The sequence below is a fragment of the Sinohyriopsis cumingii genome, chromosome 13 (assembly GCF_028554795.1).
Source record: "Sinohyriopsis cumingii isolate HCF-2022 chromosome 13, ASM2855479v2, whole genome shotgun sequence".
Taxonomy (NCBI): domain Eukaryota; kingdom Metazoa; phylum Mollusca; class Bivalvia; order Unionida; family Unionidae; genus Sinohyriopsis; species Sinohyriopsis cumingii.
The window spans coordinates 38,607,274-38,625,906 of NC_142973.1; the positions used below are offsets into that span (position 1 = coordinate 38,607,274).

General features: G+C 35.4%; 1 protein-coding gene across 4 annotated transcripts in view; it reads right to left on the minus strand.

Moving 5' to 3' along the window:
• Positions 1-3,815, minus strand: part of LOC149785239 (uncharacterized) — a 37,663-nt gene extending 33,848 nt beyond the window's left edge. For all 4 annotated transcript variants that reach the window (XR_016425375.1, XM_089979075.1, XM_089979073.1 and 1 more), the window contains exon 1: positions 3,687-3,815. Coding sequence is in view for 3 of the 4 variants with exons in the window: in XM_089979075.1 (XP_089835201.1) it covers positions 3,687-3,693 (7 nt within the window). In the remaining variant the exon portion in view is untranslated. The remainder of the gene's footprint in view (positions 1-3,686) is intronic.
• Positions 3,816-18,633: the final 14,818 nt, after the last annotated feature.

Genomic DNA, 18,633 nt, shown 5'->3' on the forward strand with positions numbered 1-18,633 from the left:
TATTTTAAACATTCTTTATATCACTGAAATGGATTTTGAAAAAATCATTTGTGCCTCAATTCACTGAAACAATGCATGTGAAAGCTTACAAATCTTTTTCTCTTTTCTAGGAAATAAGCAAATCTTTTAGCCTGATCACAAATGTACTGGTGACAAATTAATTTTCTCTAACAGTTTATACCACTGTATCAATCTTTATTTGTTTTCAAGTTTATTATAATAAAAAATAAAATTTTATTTTCACATGAAACATTTATTTGTTCATTTTTTCATGCTATTTACTCAAAACGATTCATTGGAACAATGCCCTTTTGTCAAACCATGCAGTAACGTGTGAGAAGTAAAGAGCAGCTGCAAACAGGGGTAACAATGTTAATTCCTCCATTCACCCCAGACCAAGAAGTTGTTCTCTGCCCTTTTCTTCTGTTTTTTTCTGACATGCCTGGTGGCATACCAGAGGTAGTGACTATTTAATTAAATATGCTTCAAGTTGATAAGCTGTCATTGTGATAATAAATATATCAAACTGGAAACATATTTCTGAATTTTGACTTTTTAACCTCTACCCTTCACGTCTCCGAAATCTTTCACCATCCATTTGGTTATAACTGTGATGTCATCCCAAGCCAACCATGTCCTACAATGTAAGACGTTCATACTGATCTGAGTTGACATCTTTCATTGTAGGAGTATGGACAGTTGTTTGATCACAAGCACTATACTCCAATGCTGTATTATTGTGGGGTCTATATTATCACAGCAAATGGGATTTTCTGATTAATTTTGGACACACGCCATCTAGTAGTTGTTTACAGATGTAAAGCTGTAGCCAGTAAGAATGCAAATATCTTACGCCACAATTTCCTCTAAAATGTCAACATATTTTATAAGTTTACAATGAAAAAGAATGAACATTACTTTTTTGGAAAGTGCATGCAATTACATTGATCATCATATACAAAACCAGCCGAACTTGCTATACCTGCATTGGCTCTGATTATGGAATATATTCAGTGTATCGTCTGATGTTTGACGATTATAGGCCATATACTGATGGTAACATATATGTCCTTACATGGTTAAGCTTGCAATTTCATTCCATGGTAGCCAATATGGACAAAATTTACAATATGTTTGTTATGATCATACTTCTTGTACATAAATAAGAATTTAATAACAGTCATGTGTGTGTGTGTGTGTGTGTGTGTGTGTGTGTGTGTGTGTGATTTGGATTTTTAACGTAGCTTTAATAATTTTTCAGTCATACTGCTACAATGTCTGCAATGTGACAGTTTATAGTGATGTCTAGCACTGGAGCATTATGCTGCAGACATGTAGCATGATGTCCCACCCAGTCACATTATCCTGACACCAGGCCGACCAGTCTTAACACTAACCTCTTAATGCTGAGTGCCAAGCGAGGCAGCTGTTAGTACCATTTTTGTAAGTCTTTGGTATGACTCGGCCGGCGATCAAACCCATGACTTCCTGCATCCAAATCGGATGCTCTAACCACTATGTCACCAGAGCAATGTAATAACAGTTAAACTTTCTTGAAATCAGCAATATTTCAATAATAATAATAATAGTTGTTATATATTTACATATCTTTGCCCACACACTATTTAAAATTCATATAAAGTTAAATAATAATTGCTTCTAATCTGTAATGTTGTTATTGATGGATTTTCACTTGAATTACATTTGTGTGTTCAATTTTATCATTGGATCCTTTCGTTAATGTGGAAATATTACGCCAGTACAAGCGTGGACATTTCTTCTCATAGGTAAGTTGTATTTTATGTTTATTATAATACCTGCATGCTACCATACGTAAGTTAGGCAAATACCGCGATAATATAGAGTTGTTCCCCCATGGCACATTAATATGGGTCAGCCACCATATGCCATTTTATTTACATTGAAGCGCTTCGATTGACAAAGATTTTTTTATAGTAACAGAAAGAGGGAAAGTCATTTAAACTTTACAGATTATATAAGGAAGCAGCAATAACAAAACAGCTTTAATATGTTTCGATAAGAACACTAAGTACTGCAATAATACCACATGTGCTCAATGCAAGCTTGATATTGAGGGAAAAAAACAATAATCTGAAGAAAAAATATCATACAGAGTGACAAACATAACTTAGATTACCCCCATGACACATTCTGACATAGGACTCTCTATCATACTATATAAGAGAGAAGGTATGTAACTTCCAAATACTTGGTTCCAAATCTTCTCTCTTATATAGTACAGGGTTCGAAATTAGCAGTAGTCCGCTAGCCTGGGGCTAGTAGTTTTCCTGTCGGATTAGTAACTTTCATAATATTAATAGTCTGATGTGCTAGTAACTTTAGATTATCAACAGTCAGCATTTGTTTACGTCATTCTCTAATAAAGACTTGACTTGACCAGATGTTCAGTAGAATCAAACCAGTGGCCATTGTAAATACAAAGTGAAAGGCTGAAATTTGTCAAAGGTGTGAATGAAGCAAGGTTTCTTGCAAACTTGGCCCACAGTTGTAAAATCATCTGCTGCTGAATGCAAGAATATTCTGGCATTGATTGACCTTATCCTGACAATCCCAGCCCACTAAGTGCTGATGCTGAGAGGGATTTCTCTGATATGAAAATAGTGACGAGTGACTGGAGACCATGTTTGCGACCTTGAGTTCTGTTTGACCTACTCTTTATAATGTTCCATACAAACGATATTCCAACATATGATCCATTACCAGCAATACAGGGAGTCAGGTAAGGAGACCAGAACAAACCCCATATGGACCCAGAGTACAGGTGGAGGACAAGAAAGGACACATGCATCCCTTTCTGGAATTGGATCCAGATTATCCTGAGAAACAAGAAATGTGAATTGACTGTTGATTTGAAGCAGGATTTATACTTCTGTACTTCTGCGTGTCATATGATAATGCTATTTATGAACAAAAAAAATGGTTAATCTCAATACAAGTGTGTGGCATTGTTTTGTGGACAGGACTAGTAAAGATTTGACAGGACTAGTAAATTTCTCATTATACTAGTTCTTATGGCTACAAAGAAATATATGTTAAATTTGAGCCCTGATAGTATGATAGAGAAGGTCCTATGTCAGAACGGGTCATGGGGGTAATCTAAGGTATTTTCGTCAATCTGTATGATTTTTTTCCCTTCAGATTATTGTTTTATTTCTTCTCAACATCAAGCTCACGTGGAGCACCTGTGGATAATACAGCATTCTGGGTTGCTGTCTGTTAGTTTTATCTGACCTTTCCCACCCAGTTTTAAATTTTTGGACTGATTCTCACCCAGATTCAGGTCTTTGGGCAATTGTGCCCAAATATTACAAACATTGGAATGGTCAGTGGGAACTCGGATTATACAGTATCGTTTCTGTCAGTAAAACACAGAGAGAGAGAGAGAGAGAGAGAGAGAGAGAGAGAGATTATAATAACATCCACTTCACTTCTCCCAATCAATTTTGTTTTTCCACTGGAGAGTGGATGTAATCAATCATTATCAATAATTTTTCATTTTTTTAAACTAAAAGAAACGAGTGCCACCGATTAATTCAAGACACAGTTCAATGATGTTAATTAGTCAGTACGTAGACATATGATGTATGTGAATTCAGAACGAGTTTACGAAATAACGTATGTTTCAACAAAAACTTTAACCTTACCGGACATGTCTGTTTGTGTTACTTCTTCATTATCTTGTAAAAATTCATTTTCTGTATGTTTTGTTTTTCCCAATACGACTCGATGAACATTACATTTTCCTAAAGGAAGTTTATAAGTTAATCTTAATAAAGTAATCAATGAAGAAAATGTCCCGGAAAATAACGTTCAGAACACATGATCCCGGATATCACGATGACCATCAGCAGACAAGAAAAAAAGAAAAACAGCAGAACCAACAATTATTGTTGTTATTGTCATAGTCGTCGTGGTAAGCATCAGCATGTTTGAATTATACTATAAGGTCCTGTCATCATGACATTAACGCAGGGCACCCGTAAAATTATTTTGGTGAGGGAGGGAAATGTAGTAGTAGAGTGAATCCGTGGGATGGGAGAGAAGCTACCCCCACCACCACCGGCCCAAATGTGTGCGCTCCCGTGCATTCACATGAACCAAGATACGCAAATAATAATGACTAAATAGAAAGAAATAATTACATCAACAATAGTCCTACATCAACAACAGCTTCTGTTTCGCAAGCCGGTAAAATTTAAATTATATTCGCGATCAATTGATTTGTGATCTCTTCTCGTATGATGTGGCATCAACAACAAAAAGGAGTATATAAAAAAAACTTTTCTGCCTCAGTCTTCGTTTTCTAATATGTGATAGTTGTATAGTGTGATGAAATATGACACAAGGGAATTTACTATTAGGCCATCATTTGTAGATTAATTGGATGTAACGGGAACTGTAATGTTAACAATATCCATGGCTTTAATATATGAAAACCTGTATGAAGTTTAACCGGAATTTAGCATTGAGACTATAAGGTTTGCATACATTCCGTCAAAAGCATATTGCTTACATTGTATACATCGTCAGAAATTGCTAAAATGGGTTTTTATAGCCTCCTACGATAATTAATAGTATGCCATAGTTGTGAGTCGATATGGCCTCTAGTAGGAAGTGTAATATTAAAGATATACATAGGTTTGACATAATCCGTGGTTATAAGGATAACGAGGATTTAACAGGTCGTGTGAGAGTATATGCCAACCAGGTGAGATTAAAATTAGACCGACATCAAATTGGACTGTATGAGGTCAAATGGTAATTTAACATTAGTCCATACGTTTAACAGTGTGGACTCTCTGGATACAAAATGGGAAATGTAATGTTAAAACATGCTTTGGAAGTGACCAATACCTAAATATGTTGTATCTAACACCATATATATATATATATATATATATATATATATATATATATATATATATATATATCACATAAAACTACATTTATTTGCCCTTTGAACGGAGTTACGATTTACTACAGGCAGCTTTCTATTGACCTAGTGAGTGAACTCCTCACATCCCCGAGTGTGTCCGCTACAAAATGTAGTTCTATGCCTTTTGTGGCTATTCACAATCACCTTTGCATATTGATAAGTTGACTGTTTTGTTTTTCTTTTTCTTTTTTTCAATTTTTCTCGGCACATTGATTAAATCAGTGTAATACACACTTATGATCTAAACATGAAAGATGGTTTTAATGATGAAAGTAGAACACTACAAACATTTTGATAGCTACGCCATTCACATGAACGCTTAACCATTCAAGTACCGGTTCATGGATTATAACGTGGAATAGAAACTAAGAGAAATGACAAACCAACAAGAGGTAATTAAAATACCTTAATATAGTTACAGTTGATCTAAGTCATTATTCTGCTTTAGTAACGGTAGCACCGACCATAAACTCTCTCTCTGACTTAACTTTTACCATCATTCATTCAGAGAGAGAGAGAGAGAGTCCGGCCTTTGGACATTTTCATATTTAATTAATAAAAATCAATTTTTAGAACATTATAATATGTTTAAGAAGCAACAACAACAAAACATTAAATGCATCACAGTATGTGTACCACGTAACCAAGAAATTTACCGTATAATGTCGACATGGTTTGCAACTTTGTATCATTGATAAACTCTAGATAAATCCCAAGGAAAGTGCACATGTATCGTTACGACGACCCATATTCTTGAAGGTTACCTGATGTATTTCTATTTCAAGGTTTTAATCCAGCCCAAATTCCTTTTCTCTCTCACTCCACATTTATGTATTGTTTGTCCGTTATGCAAGTGAGGGGAAGGGGGAATAGAAAGCAGAAAGAATTGTGATGAAAATGTGTACCACGTTAAATTCATTTAGAAAACGGGGATTATTAATACTTTTTATCGTTATTTTCATACGTCACTAATGATTAATGTGTGGAAAATGATCTTTGATCTAGAATCAACTGCACACGGGCGCGAGAATGTTTATATATATGAGAATTATTGCGCCATGGGCGGGGCACAATTAAATATACCAATAGTATTGGTATATCTAATTGCTTTATACCAATATTTTAAAAAGCTTGTTGTTTTCACTCTTTCTGTGTTACTGTTTATTCGAGCCTAAACACGTAACATAGAAATCGGGTAGCTCGTCCGAAAAAAAAATTTAATTTTAGCTCAGATATTTTAGAAAAGTTTGTGTTTTTCGAAATTTGAATTCCCCATGTTTCTGAAATCTTTAGTGAGATTGACAAGCTTTTTCTAAAATGGTATCAAAAGTAGAAAATCTTTCTTTCAAATCCTACCCAGGAACAATTAGATCTTTTCAAAAAAGATGATTTAATTCAATTTGCCAGAAAATACGATCTTTCTGAAGTAAAGGCTTCCTTTACGAAACAGGAAATAAGAAATATTTTGGTTCAGTATTTGGTAGAAAAGAATGTTTTGTATAAAAGTGCTTTGGTTTCAGTCAGTACGTCTGTATCAGTCTCTGGCATTAAAATGAAGGAATTAGAGTTCAAATACAAGATGGAATTGGAGCTGAAGAAGCTGGAACTTCAGAAAGAAGAAAGAGAAAAACAAATGCAAATGCAGTTACAGTTGGAGAAAGGGAAAGAATAAATGAAATTGGAGAAAGAGAAATAGCAAATGAACTTGGAGAAAGAGACAGAACAAATGAAATTACAAGCCGAAGAAAAAGAAAAAGAAAGACAAATGCAAGAAAAACAATTGCAGTTACAATATGAAAAAGAGGAGAGAGAGACAAATGGAATTACAAAAATAACATATGCAAATACAGTTACAAGAAAAACAAGTAGATAAGTAGAGAGAGAAGGAAGAAAGGGAATATCAATGTAAAATGAAAGAAATGGAACTGGCAAGTGAAAAACACACCCATACTTCAAATTCAGATTTGAGTTTTGATCTTGCAAATAACATTAGGTTAGTGCCCCCTTTCAGAGAAAGAAGTAGACAAATATTTTATTCGTTTGGAAAAGGTTGCTGAAAATTTGAAATGACCAAGGGAGCATTGGTCTCAGTTATTACAATGTGTACTCACTGGTAAGGCTAGTGATATTTATAATTCACTGTCAGTTCACCAAAGTGGTGACTATGATGTGGTTAAAGAATGCATCCTAATGGGTTACGAGTTAGTCCATGAAGCTTATCAGCAAAAATTCAGAAACTATAGAAAAGAAGCTGGACAAACTCATGTCGAATTTGCTAGAGAAAAAGAGTAATTATTTGATAGGTCGTGCTTAGCCAAGAAAGTTGAACGAGATTATGAAAGTCTCAAACAACTTGTATTACTTGAAGATTTCAAGAACTGTGTCCATAGTGACATAAAATTTTATCTTGATGAGCATCAGATTGAAACCTTGGAAACTGCTGCTCGTGCTGCTGATAAGTATTCTTTAACTCATAAAGTTCCTTTTGTAAATAAGACTTCTACTCAACAGTCTTTTGGCAGAAAAGTATTTCAGCCTAATACAAACCCTTCTAAAACTGAAACTGGCACAACTTCTGAAATTCAAACTTCGGAGAAGCTAGATTCAAGATCCTTGTCTCTTCCTACGTGTACCTATTGCAAGAAAAAAGGACACGTTATTTCTCATTGCTACAAATTGAAAAATAGGCATCAGAATCAAGACAGACCTATTCAAAATGCTCTTATTTCTAAGAGGTAAAAGGTCACAATCATGTATTGAAAGCAATACATTTGTTGGGTCTAACAAACCCCAGTCTGATTTGATTATGGAGAATTATGAACCATTCATATCGAAGGGTTCTATATCACTCTTGGGTGATTCGGCCAATCCTATCCCTATTAAAATTTTAAGGGACACATGAGCTTCTGAGAGTCTTTCAATGTCGGGTACTTTGCCTTTTTCTGAGAAGTCGTTTTCTAATGAGAGTGTTCTTATTCTGGGAGTAGAGTGCGGCTTTGTTGATGTTCCTCTCCATTGTGTAAATTTGTCATCAGACTTAGTTTCAGGACCCGTGACAGTCGGAATGGTCTCTGTTTTACAATTTGAGGGCATTCATTTATTACTAGGCAACGACCTAGCTGGAGACAAGGTTGTGGTTAATCCACTTGTAACTGACAAGCCTTGCTTGGATCAGAAAGTCGATCCAATTGAAAAAGAATTCCCTGGTGTATTTACAGCTTGTGCAGTTACCAGAGCTATGGCAAAGAAAGCTCTTGAGAATGAAATTGATAAGAGCAGTATTCCTTTAGCTGACACATGTATTGGTCAGGCTTTTGATGTGGTAACTTTTACTCCTTGTTTGGATCAATCAGAAGGTATTGATCACAGTGATCCTCTTTTAACAACTCATTCTCTTTATTCTAATCAGAGTGACAAACGACAATCACTTGTCGTCGAGCAGAAAAAAGATCATGAGTTCTCCTATTTGTTTCAAAGGGCCATTAGTGCAACTGAAGCTGCCGAAGTTCCTGTCTGTTATTTCATTCAAAATGGAATTCTTATAAGAAAATGGAGACCTCCCGAGGTATCTGCTGATGACGAATGGTCAGTGAACTATCAAATTGTAGTTCCAAAACCTTACAGACAGGAAAAACTTAGTCTGGCCCATGAAACTCCATCGGCTGGTCATTTGGGGATCAATAAAACTTATCACAAGATCTTAACTCATTTATATTGGCCAAAAATCAAAAGTGATGTTGCTAAATACTGTAGATCTTGTCATACTTGTCAAATGGTAGGAAAACCAAATCAGAAAATTCCCAAGGCTCATCTAAAACCTATTCCTGCCTTTGTCGAACCATTTAGTAGAATTTTGGTAGATTATGTTGGTCCCTTACCTAAGACCAAGTCAGGTAACCAATACCTGTTGACCATTATGTGTGCATCAACAAGGTTTCCAGAAGCATTCCCTTGAGGAATATAAAATCTAAAACAATAGTAAAAGCTTTGATAAAGTTTTTTTTTTTTTTTAACCCAGTTTGGCTTCCTATGTCCGTACAGTCTGATCAAGGCTCAAATTTCATGTCTGGAATTTTCCAGCAAGTTATGTATGAATTAGGCATTCAAAATTTTTAATCTTCTGCCTATCACCCTGAGAGCCAATGTGCATTAGAAAGATTCAATCAGACTTTAAAAAATATGATTCGATCATATTGTTTTGATACGGGTAAAGATTGGGATGAAGGCATTCATTTACTATTGTTTGCTGTTAGGGAATCAGTTCAAGAATCTTTAGGTTTCAGTCCTTTTAAACTGGTTTTTGGACACACTGTGCGTGGACCATTTAAGTTATTGAAATAAAAGCTTCTTTCTAATGAAGATTCTGAGATTAATCTTCTTGATTATGTTTCTAATTTTAAATACAAGTTGTCAAAGGCTTGTTAGGTCGCAAGAGCAAATCTGCACTCTACTCAATCCGAAATGAAGTTAAGATATGACAAAAACTCGAAGGAAAGGAGTTTTCAGCCTACTGATAGAGTCCTGGCTCTCTTGCCAATACCACAAAATCCTCTTCAGGCCAAGTATTATGGTCCGTACACAGTTGACAGGAAAATAAATGATTTAAATTACATCATAAATACTCCTGGGAGGCGTAAACAAAAACAACTCTGTCACATTAACATGCTAAAAGGGTATATTGAAAGAGATATCCAAGTTAAACATGCAATTAATTTAATTGTATCTGTCCCACTCAGTGAAGATTTAAGTGAAAAAATATCATCAGATTCTACTGACATTGGATTGACAAATCTTCGGAATTCAGAAATTATGAAAGATCTTGACCAGAAACTTTCATATTTGCAAGAACAAGAAAGAAATGAACTTAAACAGTTATTATTTGAATATGAGCACTTATTTCCAGATGTTCCTGCAAGGACAAGTAAAACTTTCCACGACGCTGAAATTGTAAATTCCAAGCCTGTCAAACAACACCCGTACAGGATGAACCCTCTCAAACAGGAATACTTGAAAAAGGAAATTCAATATTTGCTGGAGAATGATTTTATAGAGCCCAGTAAACGTGACTGGAGTTCACCATGCATACTTGTTCCAAAACCAGATAAAACTTTCTGTATGTGTACTGATTATAGAAAGGTGAATAGTGTGACAAAAACAGATTCATTCCCATTACCAAGAATAGATGACTGTATTGATAAGATTGGGAATGCCAAGTATGTCACCAAATTTGACCTTCTGAAAGGATTTTGGCAGATTCCACTAACGGAAAGAGCAAAAGAAATTTCGGCATTCGTGACTCAAGATGGACTTTACCAATATAAAGTAATGCCATTTGGGATGAAAGGGTCGCCGAGTACATTTCAACGCCTCGTGAATATAATCACCTCTGGTCTAGACAAGTGTGATGCTTATATCGATGATGTCATCATCTACAACGACACCTGGAAAGAACATTTAGCAACGATTCGGAAATTCTTTGACAGACTCACAGATGCAAGTTTGACAATTAATTTATCTAAAAGTGAGTTCTGCCGTGCTAGGGTTACATTTCTCGGACACATCGTGGGAATGGACAAGTTCAACCTATAGATGTTAAGGTCGAGGCTATCTCTGAATTTCACGTGCCTATTAATAAAAAGCAACTGATGCGATTTTTGGGTATGGCCGGATACTATCGTACATTTTGTTCCAATTTTTCTAACATTGCTGAACCCCTGACAAATTTATTGAGTAAGAAAACAAATTCCTTTGGACTGAAAAATGTCAGGAAGCCTTTAACAAATTGAAAGCCATTCTTAAAATCGCGCCAGTTCTTACAGCTCCAAATTTCAGCCTATCTTTTAAACTGTCTGTTGATGCAAGTGATGTTGGGGTTGGAGCAGGTTTGATTCAAGAAGATGAACGTGGTATTCATCTTTCCAAGAAATTAAATAAGCACCAAAGGAATTATTCAACAATCGAGAAGGAATGTTTGGCTTTGATATTGGCATTACAACATTTTGAGGTTTACCTTAGTTCAGCTCCTTCCTCGATTGTTGTATTTAGTGACCACAACCCCCTTACTTTCATCAACAAGATGAAAAATAAAAATCAAAGACTATTAAGATCGAGTTTGTTGTTACAGGAATATAATCTTGACATCAGGCACTTCAAGGGAAAAGATAATGTAATAGCAGATGCACTTTCCCGTGTATAGACATGTATTATTTCATATACACATTTTGTAATACATAAGAGTACTTCTAATGTTTTTCTTAAAACTCATGTATTAATCTATGGTAAAAAGAAAGCTTTATCATATAAATCTTTCTTTTTTATGAGGGAAGGTGTTACGTATATCTGATTTAATATATATATTTAATTTAATTTGTCAGTTTTAAAACTTTTATTCTATTATATGCTATTATAATGTAAGTTTATTCACTATAATGATACTTTTTCAGAAAATGGCATGACCTTGACTGTTAGTTTATAAACAACAGGTGTTGATTTAAATTCTGACCTGGGTTCAGAATTAGTAAACAAAGTTCTATTTTATTTTAAAATGATTGGTTGTTATCAAGGTTATGATGGAACTACGTGGGTTTAAGATGTAAACAACTTTTTTTTATTTCTTAGAGAAAATGATTGGTTTTCTCAGGGTCACACTGAGTGGACGTGATTTTTGACAGCTGTTTGACAAATATTTCTTTCTAGAAATTTCCAGGGGATGATCCCGTGACCCTTGCTGATGTTTTAAAAAGCCCATATAACTCAATGTTTTAGAGAACTAATATTTAGTAGAAGTTGGGCAGTTAAAGTGTTGTACTGTTTAGAGTTATTTCAAATTACTTGTTTGGAGTTATTTCAAATTACTTGGATTCAAAATGATTAATTCTGTTATTTGTCTGGAAATAATTTGAAGAGTGCTCACACAGGGAAAGACATTGCTTACAAATTTAATTTGGATTTCCATCACCGGAGTGCCATTATTTGTATTTCTACAAGGAACTGTAGATAAGCACAGTACTGACTACAGCATACGTCATCGTCATCCATCTTGGATTTTACATCAGGATTCGAATTTGAAATTATTAGAACATTTATTACTAGGACGTTTGCAATTTAATTCGTGGATTATTCTTAGATTAATTTTGGATTTGATTCTTGAAACCTAAGTTCTTCTCTTTTTTTTTTTTTACATTTTTACAGAATTTTCCAGGAAAATAAATTATTTGTTAAATTTTGAAAAGCTTGTTGTTTTCACTCTTTCTGTGTTACTGTTTATTCGAGCCTAAACACGTAACAAAAAATAAACTTGCACCAGGCCGACCAGTCCTAATACTAACCTCTTAGTGCTGAGCGCCAAGCGAGGCAGCTGTTAGTACCATTTTTGTAAGTCTTTGGTATGACTCGGCCGGGGATCGAACCCACGACTACCCGCATCCCAGTGGTTTGTAAGATCAAAACTACAACACAGCATGTTAAATTTGACATCAGGCTGGAAACCTAGATGTGCTTACCAAGATGACAGTTTGAAGTTTCCTGTAACAGTTTTCTGCTAGAAAATAATTGTATATTTTGTACTTTCCCTATTTTTAATTTGGATTTTAACAGTGTGCTTATATTCGCATCGAAGATGGCTCGGTTGGCCCAGTGGTGACTTAAACTTTCATAAAATTTTGCGATTGGGAGGGGGCTGTATGACAAACATTTTTGTATTGGGAGGGGTTTCATAATCAACGGCCCCGAAATCAAGGTTTTCTAAGGAGGGGCAGGATTTCTGTCTACTCCAATGGTTCTTACGGTACAGTGGAAGCCTCTTTTCCACAATAACTAACAATATTTAATGGTTTGGTTAGATATTTTCCGACCACCAACCTCTCAGAAAGGGTGGATTAAATAGTCGTTAGATCATTTAAATAAAGCTTGTCACACTGGTCCCCATGTTAGCACACCAGAGACGCAGCTCCGCATATATTATGAATCTGACTAGTAATGACCAAAATTACAACGAGTTCTCGTTTTGATAATTGTCTTTAGCATTTAACAACCGAATGTAACAAAAACTTAAACATTGTTAGAGAACATGATTTCTGCGTATTTTTATACAAAACTAACATTGGAACTTTGTCAGAAAAAGTTATACATGGCTACATCAAACACTGCACAAAAAATCGTTTGCTGTTTGATTCTGAGTTTGAAAGCTCACACACGTTAGATAAATCTAATTCTTTTCTCAATATAAATCATTATGTATAATTTCGAACCGTTCTTAGTAAATGTTTGAAAAACAAAGTTATATACTATTTTAAAAAATAACAGTTTTTAAGACAGGGATTTTAGTCTCTAAATCACAACAGATCACAGAGCAAGTCCATGTAGAAAACGGAGCAGGCAAGTAAAAATTACACACCTGAAGCTTTTGTTTTTTTGGTACTTCTCTTGTGGAAAACTGAAGTTAAAACCTTACCACGTGAAAAATTAGAATTCATCTAAAAAAATGTCTTCCTTAAAGTCGATATCCGCCAGACCGAGGTAGAATGAAGCTACTAAAAAACGAGACTATATTGCTTCTATATTGTTGATAGATGTAATCACATATTTTGCAGGAAGAGTGATAAATACACGTTCTACCATTTTATAGAATTAGTTAAAAATATTTGCCGCTGAGAAATAGATTGTTGTTCTGGGCGTAACGCCATTTTTTCAGCACATGATAGGCTACACGGGGCGGCCAATGTAACCGGTGGAGGATGAACCCGAAATAAAATCTGTGAAGAAATCATCGCCCACGGAAAACAACAGCAAGCTTTCTCACATACCCACATTGTCCGAGCCCGCAAATCAACCCACGCGGACAGAGGTGAGATGGCAGTTGTCTGTAAGCGCGAGAACTAGACCATTCAGCCACCCATGACTTTTTTCAAAAATAAATAAAACTTGCTGATAGTTGCCAGTCGTTTAGTGAAAGCATTACATCTAGAACTGGAAATAGAAACAAATGAGTATTACAGCAGTATCTACCACGCAAGTCACCGATGTGAGAGCACGAGGATAGGATTCAATAGTGTGTGGGAAATAATGTATATTTTCTTCATCAGCGTAGTCTTCCTGTTAAACATGTATTGACGCAGAAGACTTCGTGCCAGTGAATAAATTCTAACAAGAAACAGTCCCCAAAAAAGGAAGCAAAATTGACTTTAGTAATGTGTTTTAAAAATTTAATTTTCACTCCACGCATTGGGCCAATCAAGTACAACCTGTTTTGGTTGGTCGTCAAACTTGTACAATTTATAACAACATAAAAAGCTAGTCAGTGAAAATGTGCCGGATTTGACACCGAATAGTTTGAAATACAACTATACTATACTATACGTATCAATTTTAGTAAGAATCCTAAATTTTGGATAGCCAAAATTCTAAGTCACCCACCCCCACTCACCACACCAGTTACAATTCAGGATTTATAAAGGATGTGTGTTTGTGTTTGTAAAAAGTAAGTCAGTTGCCTGTTCTTATATGTTTTGATGTATTCTTCTCTCCATCCTATTTCTTCTTTCTTATTTCTCTCCATGTATTATAATATTGCTGACAGGATTGTTGTGATTATGAGAATGATAAGGGGATGATGGGGAAGTAAAATAAAAGATAAGGGTTTTACTTTGTTTTTAAAGGATTTAAATTCTATTTTTATACACTTTTAATCCTAACCTGTGTGGTCAGCAGATGAGTGGCTGCTGACCACTCCCAATGATGTTTTGGATAGTATTTCGTTTTTCATCAGAGGCCATAGAGACACACACATGCTAAACCTATAAGGTAATGTCAATTCCCGATTGAGACCATAGGGTCCCTTTGAGGTCAACCACATCTAACAATGTGTACAATGTGCTTTTGACGGTATAAGTGTTACCTGGAGATCTATAGTGTTAACTATGTGGAGACTTTTAACATATGATTTCCTATCTTGAAAATTTAGTGCCATATCATGTTAATTCATTACGAAATTTTGTGAGATTTGGTTTTTGGTGGATGTGTGTCTCTGAGCAATTTTTATTCTGAATGTAGAAGAGTACTGCCTTTGCTGGACTGTCTTTCTCCTATTTTGCACACAGGATAAAATATAATAATTGAATATTGTATACACTGCATCATCTTATAAGCGGAATGCTAATTGCTGAGCATGCACAGCACTAGGCCGATAAATCAGCCCCTTCACCAATGATGATATTGATTGGCAGTTTAGGGGCTGATATGGATTATTCATTAAAACCTACAAAACTCTGCAGCCAAGCTTGGCTGCACACATCGGTGTACATTTTATGCACTTACTGATATTTCTCGCGTCTATGTAACTACCGTCGCCTGAAGGGTTCTTTTGGTGACATGTACATTATAAATCCGGAGCAAATCCTGTTTCTGGCGACTTGTAAATCCACGTTGAATAGCACAACTCTCTGTTTTGTTGCCAATTTGAATTTCTCGTTAGATATGGCTGTTACCAATTGCAGGTATATGTTTAAAGTGTACGCAAGCCTGTTCCGGAAAGATTTGCATGTTGCAAAATTGCACATCTGAATGAACAGGTGACACAAGACCCAAATATTGTCGACCAGTATCAACACAGATTTGGAGGAATGATTCATTGAACTAGCACTAGCGAGCTGAGGTGACTTCTTTATAGTGAAAATAAAATTATATCGGCCAACAAAAGTGGTGTAGGTATATACAAGTTTTTCTTACTTATTACTTAGTGCATTTCGAAATTTCACAATACTTTTGCATGGATATATACGGTACTTTTTCTACAATAATAAATACAATTATAAACGTTCAGTTCCGTTGTTATTGGTGAGGAGATTTTCATTATATTGTAGGGAAAAATAAGGATCAGTCTGCAAACATGGACGTAACAAACAAAAACAAAATCACTTAGACATATTATTTATAATTTCTTAAATTAGAACCTTATAGACCATTTTCCCCATGAACTTTCTTTTTTAGAAAGAACTTAGAAAATAAAATTTAATGAATCTGATCATGTTAAGCCACTCATCATCTTCGCTAGCAAATGTTTCGACATGTTAACCTGTCTAAACCTTGGCGGATCGAGCAGACATTTCTGCTTCGGGTCTGAGAATTTCATTGGATGCAGTGGGTTCAAATTTGAACACTGTTCCTAGATTGTGGCGTGGCAGGTAGTTATGCCGCCACTGTGGTAGGTGTGTAATGGTTCGGGTGGGGTGCTCCCAATATTATATTTAAATTATTATAGAAGTCCCACCCAGGCTCGATTTTGGCTGGAAGTTAAATTAGTGAAAAATGTAAAGATGTAGATGTAAAGCTCCGAGCCCCCAGTCATCAATGCCGACGGTTAAATGATTGAATATACAAAAAAAAGTGAAATTCAACGAATAAAAATTTAATGACAATTCAATAATCAAATGATTAAAATTTCCCAAGTACTCTCCTTCCAGTCGACTCTGTGATAGCATATTGCATCATTTGATTAGTAGTGTGAGATAGCTTTCCACCTGTCCTTGTATTCTACTCATCTGTGCATTCTTCTCTCCTATTCCTCCAATTCCTTCTCCTCTTCATCCAGAATTTCTCTGAATATCTTCTCCTCTCGACTTCTCTATAATCCCCCCTTCTCCACTTTTTCCTCCTCGACTCCTTTCCTCTTTCTCCTCGACTTTCACCACCGACTAGACTTGTCGACTCCGACTGCTCTGCTAGGATCACTTCCGTCGCACCTCTTAGAGACTCGGGACTTAACTGAACCGGAATTTTTGTCCCCCAAAAAGCTTCATGTGAAAACACAAGGACAGTACAATATCTTCCTTAGCCCTAGCATATCACACTACACCCAGCCTATCATCAGATAACGGCTATTAAATTTTTTCGGTCATGCATTCATTCACATCGAAATACTCATACGTTCTTGTACGGTAAAACAACGTCGTAATAAAAGTACGGTATCAATTACTTCTCATACATACATCAATAAATTGCGTCACATCAGAACATAATCCTAATCACATTATACTATACAAAATCACAACAGTCAGAGACGCATTTCTTTACATTACAACTCATACAAAGTACACAAATATTCAAATACCCACACTCTTATACATCCATATTAATTAATCTTACACACTTCAACCATTTTCCAAATTCACAATTCAAGCATGTGTAAGATCTAACATATCACATGAATAAATGTACTAGATTACTACGAAGTAACCTAACAGCGAATTACAAAATTAATTCTGACCAAAACTAACAATCTACATAATTCTCTACACAATACTCAAGTTCATTTCTCAAACACGCATGTATATTAAACACTACAAAGGTAATTCTACGTACTAAACGATCAAATTAATTAAGTATACATACTACACATAATTGCAATTATAATGTCATAATATTCTGCAAAAATCGAATAAATAACTTGCTGACCTTAACGAAGCTTTGTCTTTCCTTAGAATCTCCTCTCTCCGTTTTACCGCCAAATTACGAGTGACTTCCTCGGAGTAACACTATATTGCTCAACAATCTTCCTAGGCGAGACTAAATTTTCGCTTTCTAGCTAGAAGTTATAATTCGGATCGAAATTGTTATCACAATTCCGATTGAACGCATCTTTGACCAGAACTAAGTTGTAACACATAGGTGGGAAGTCGCTCGATCTAACGCCTGTGCCGATCCAATATGCCGGGTCTTCTCTCTGGTTACGGTAACCTTGCGTAAGAGATTAACTCTAACCTGCGGACATTTTTAGATATAAAACGTGGCGTTGTAATAATACCTTAGTTTCTACAAGACTTACGAAATGGGACTGAGCAAACGTAACATAAATGATCGAGACAAAGAGAGCACATGACTAGAATGGACTCATAAATAAGCAATTTTCCACTGCCATTCAGTGTCTGTACAAATACGTTTCACTCAAATACACATATAATGGTTTCTATCTGGTACGTAGTCATATTTTCGATGTTTAGCTTACAAAGTATCTTTTTGAAGTCAATTGTTTCCACCATTTTCGGTTTTTATATAATGCAGCGCTGTTACACACTTTTGGTCAGTTTTCATTTCATACTAAGGGAGGAGACTCATGAAATCCAACAGATGTCTCTAGGATAAACCACTAAAAGATCTGCTCGATCCGCCAAGGTGTAGATAGGGTTAAAATATCGGAACCTTGGCAAGCGAAGTTAAACCGGACTTCTAACCCAAAATGGGGGAATATGGAAACAAGAAAGCAAACATATATGTACCACACAAGCGGACAGAAGAAAATGACCTTCTGCAAACGTAACAACCAAAAATGTTCTAAATAATGCACGAACGAAAACGGACAAGGAAACCAGTCCATCAGGATCCATATACCTGATTGAGAGGAGTAGAAATAAACCAGGGTTTAGAAAACATAAGTAAAAATATGACAAAACAAAGAAATGGAGCAACCTCGTCAAAATTCTTTTTCCAAAAATTTGAGTAGTATTTATATCATTTATTTTTACAACAACCATACAAACAAAGGGAGGACGGGGAATATAAAACAAAAATGAAAAAATACGAAACCAGAAATTATTTTTTTGACAAATAGACACGAGCCGATATATCCAAGTCCTAAAAAGCAGGATATGGCCGGGATAAGT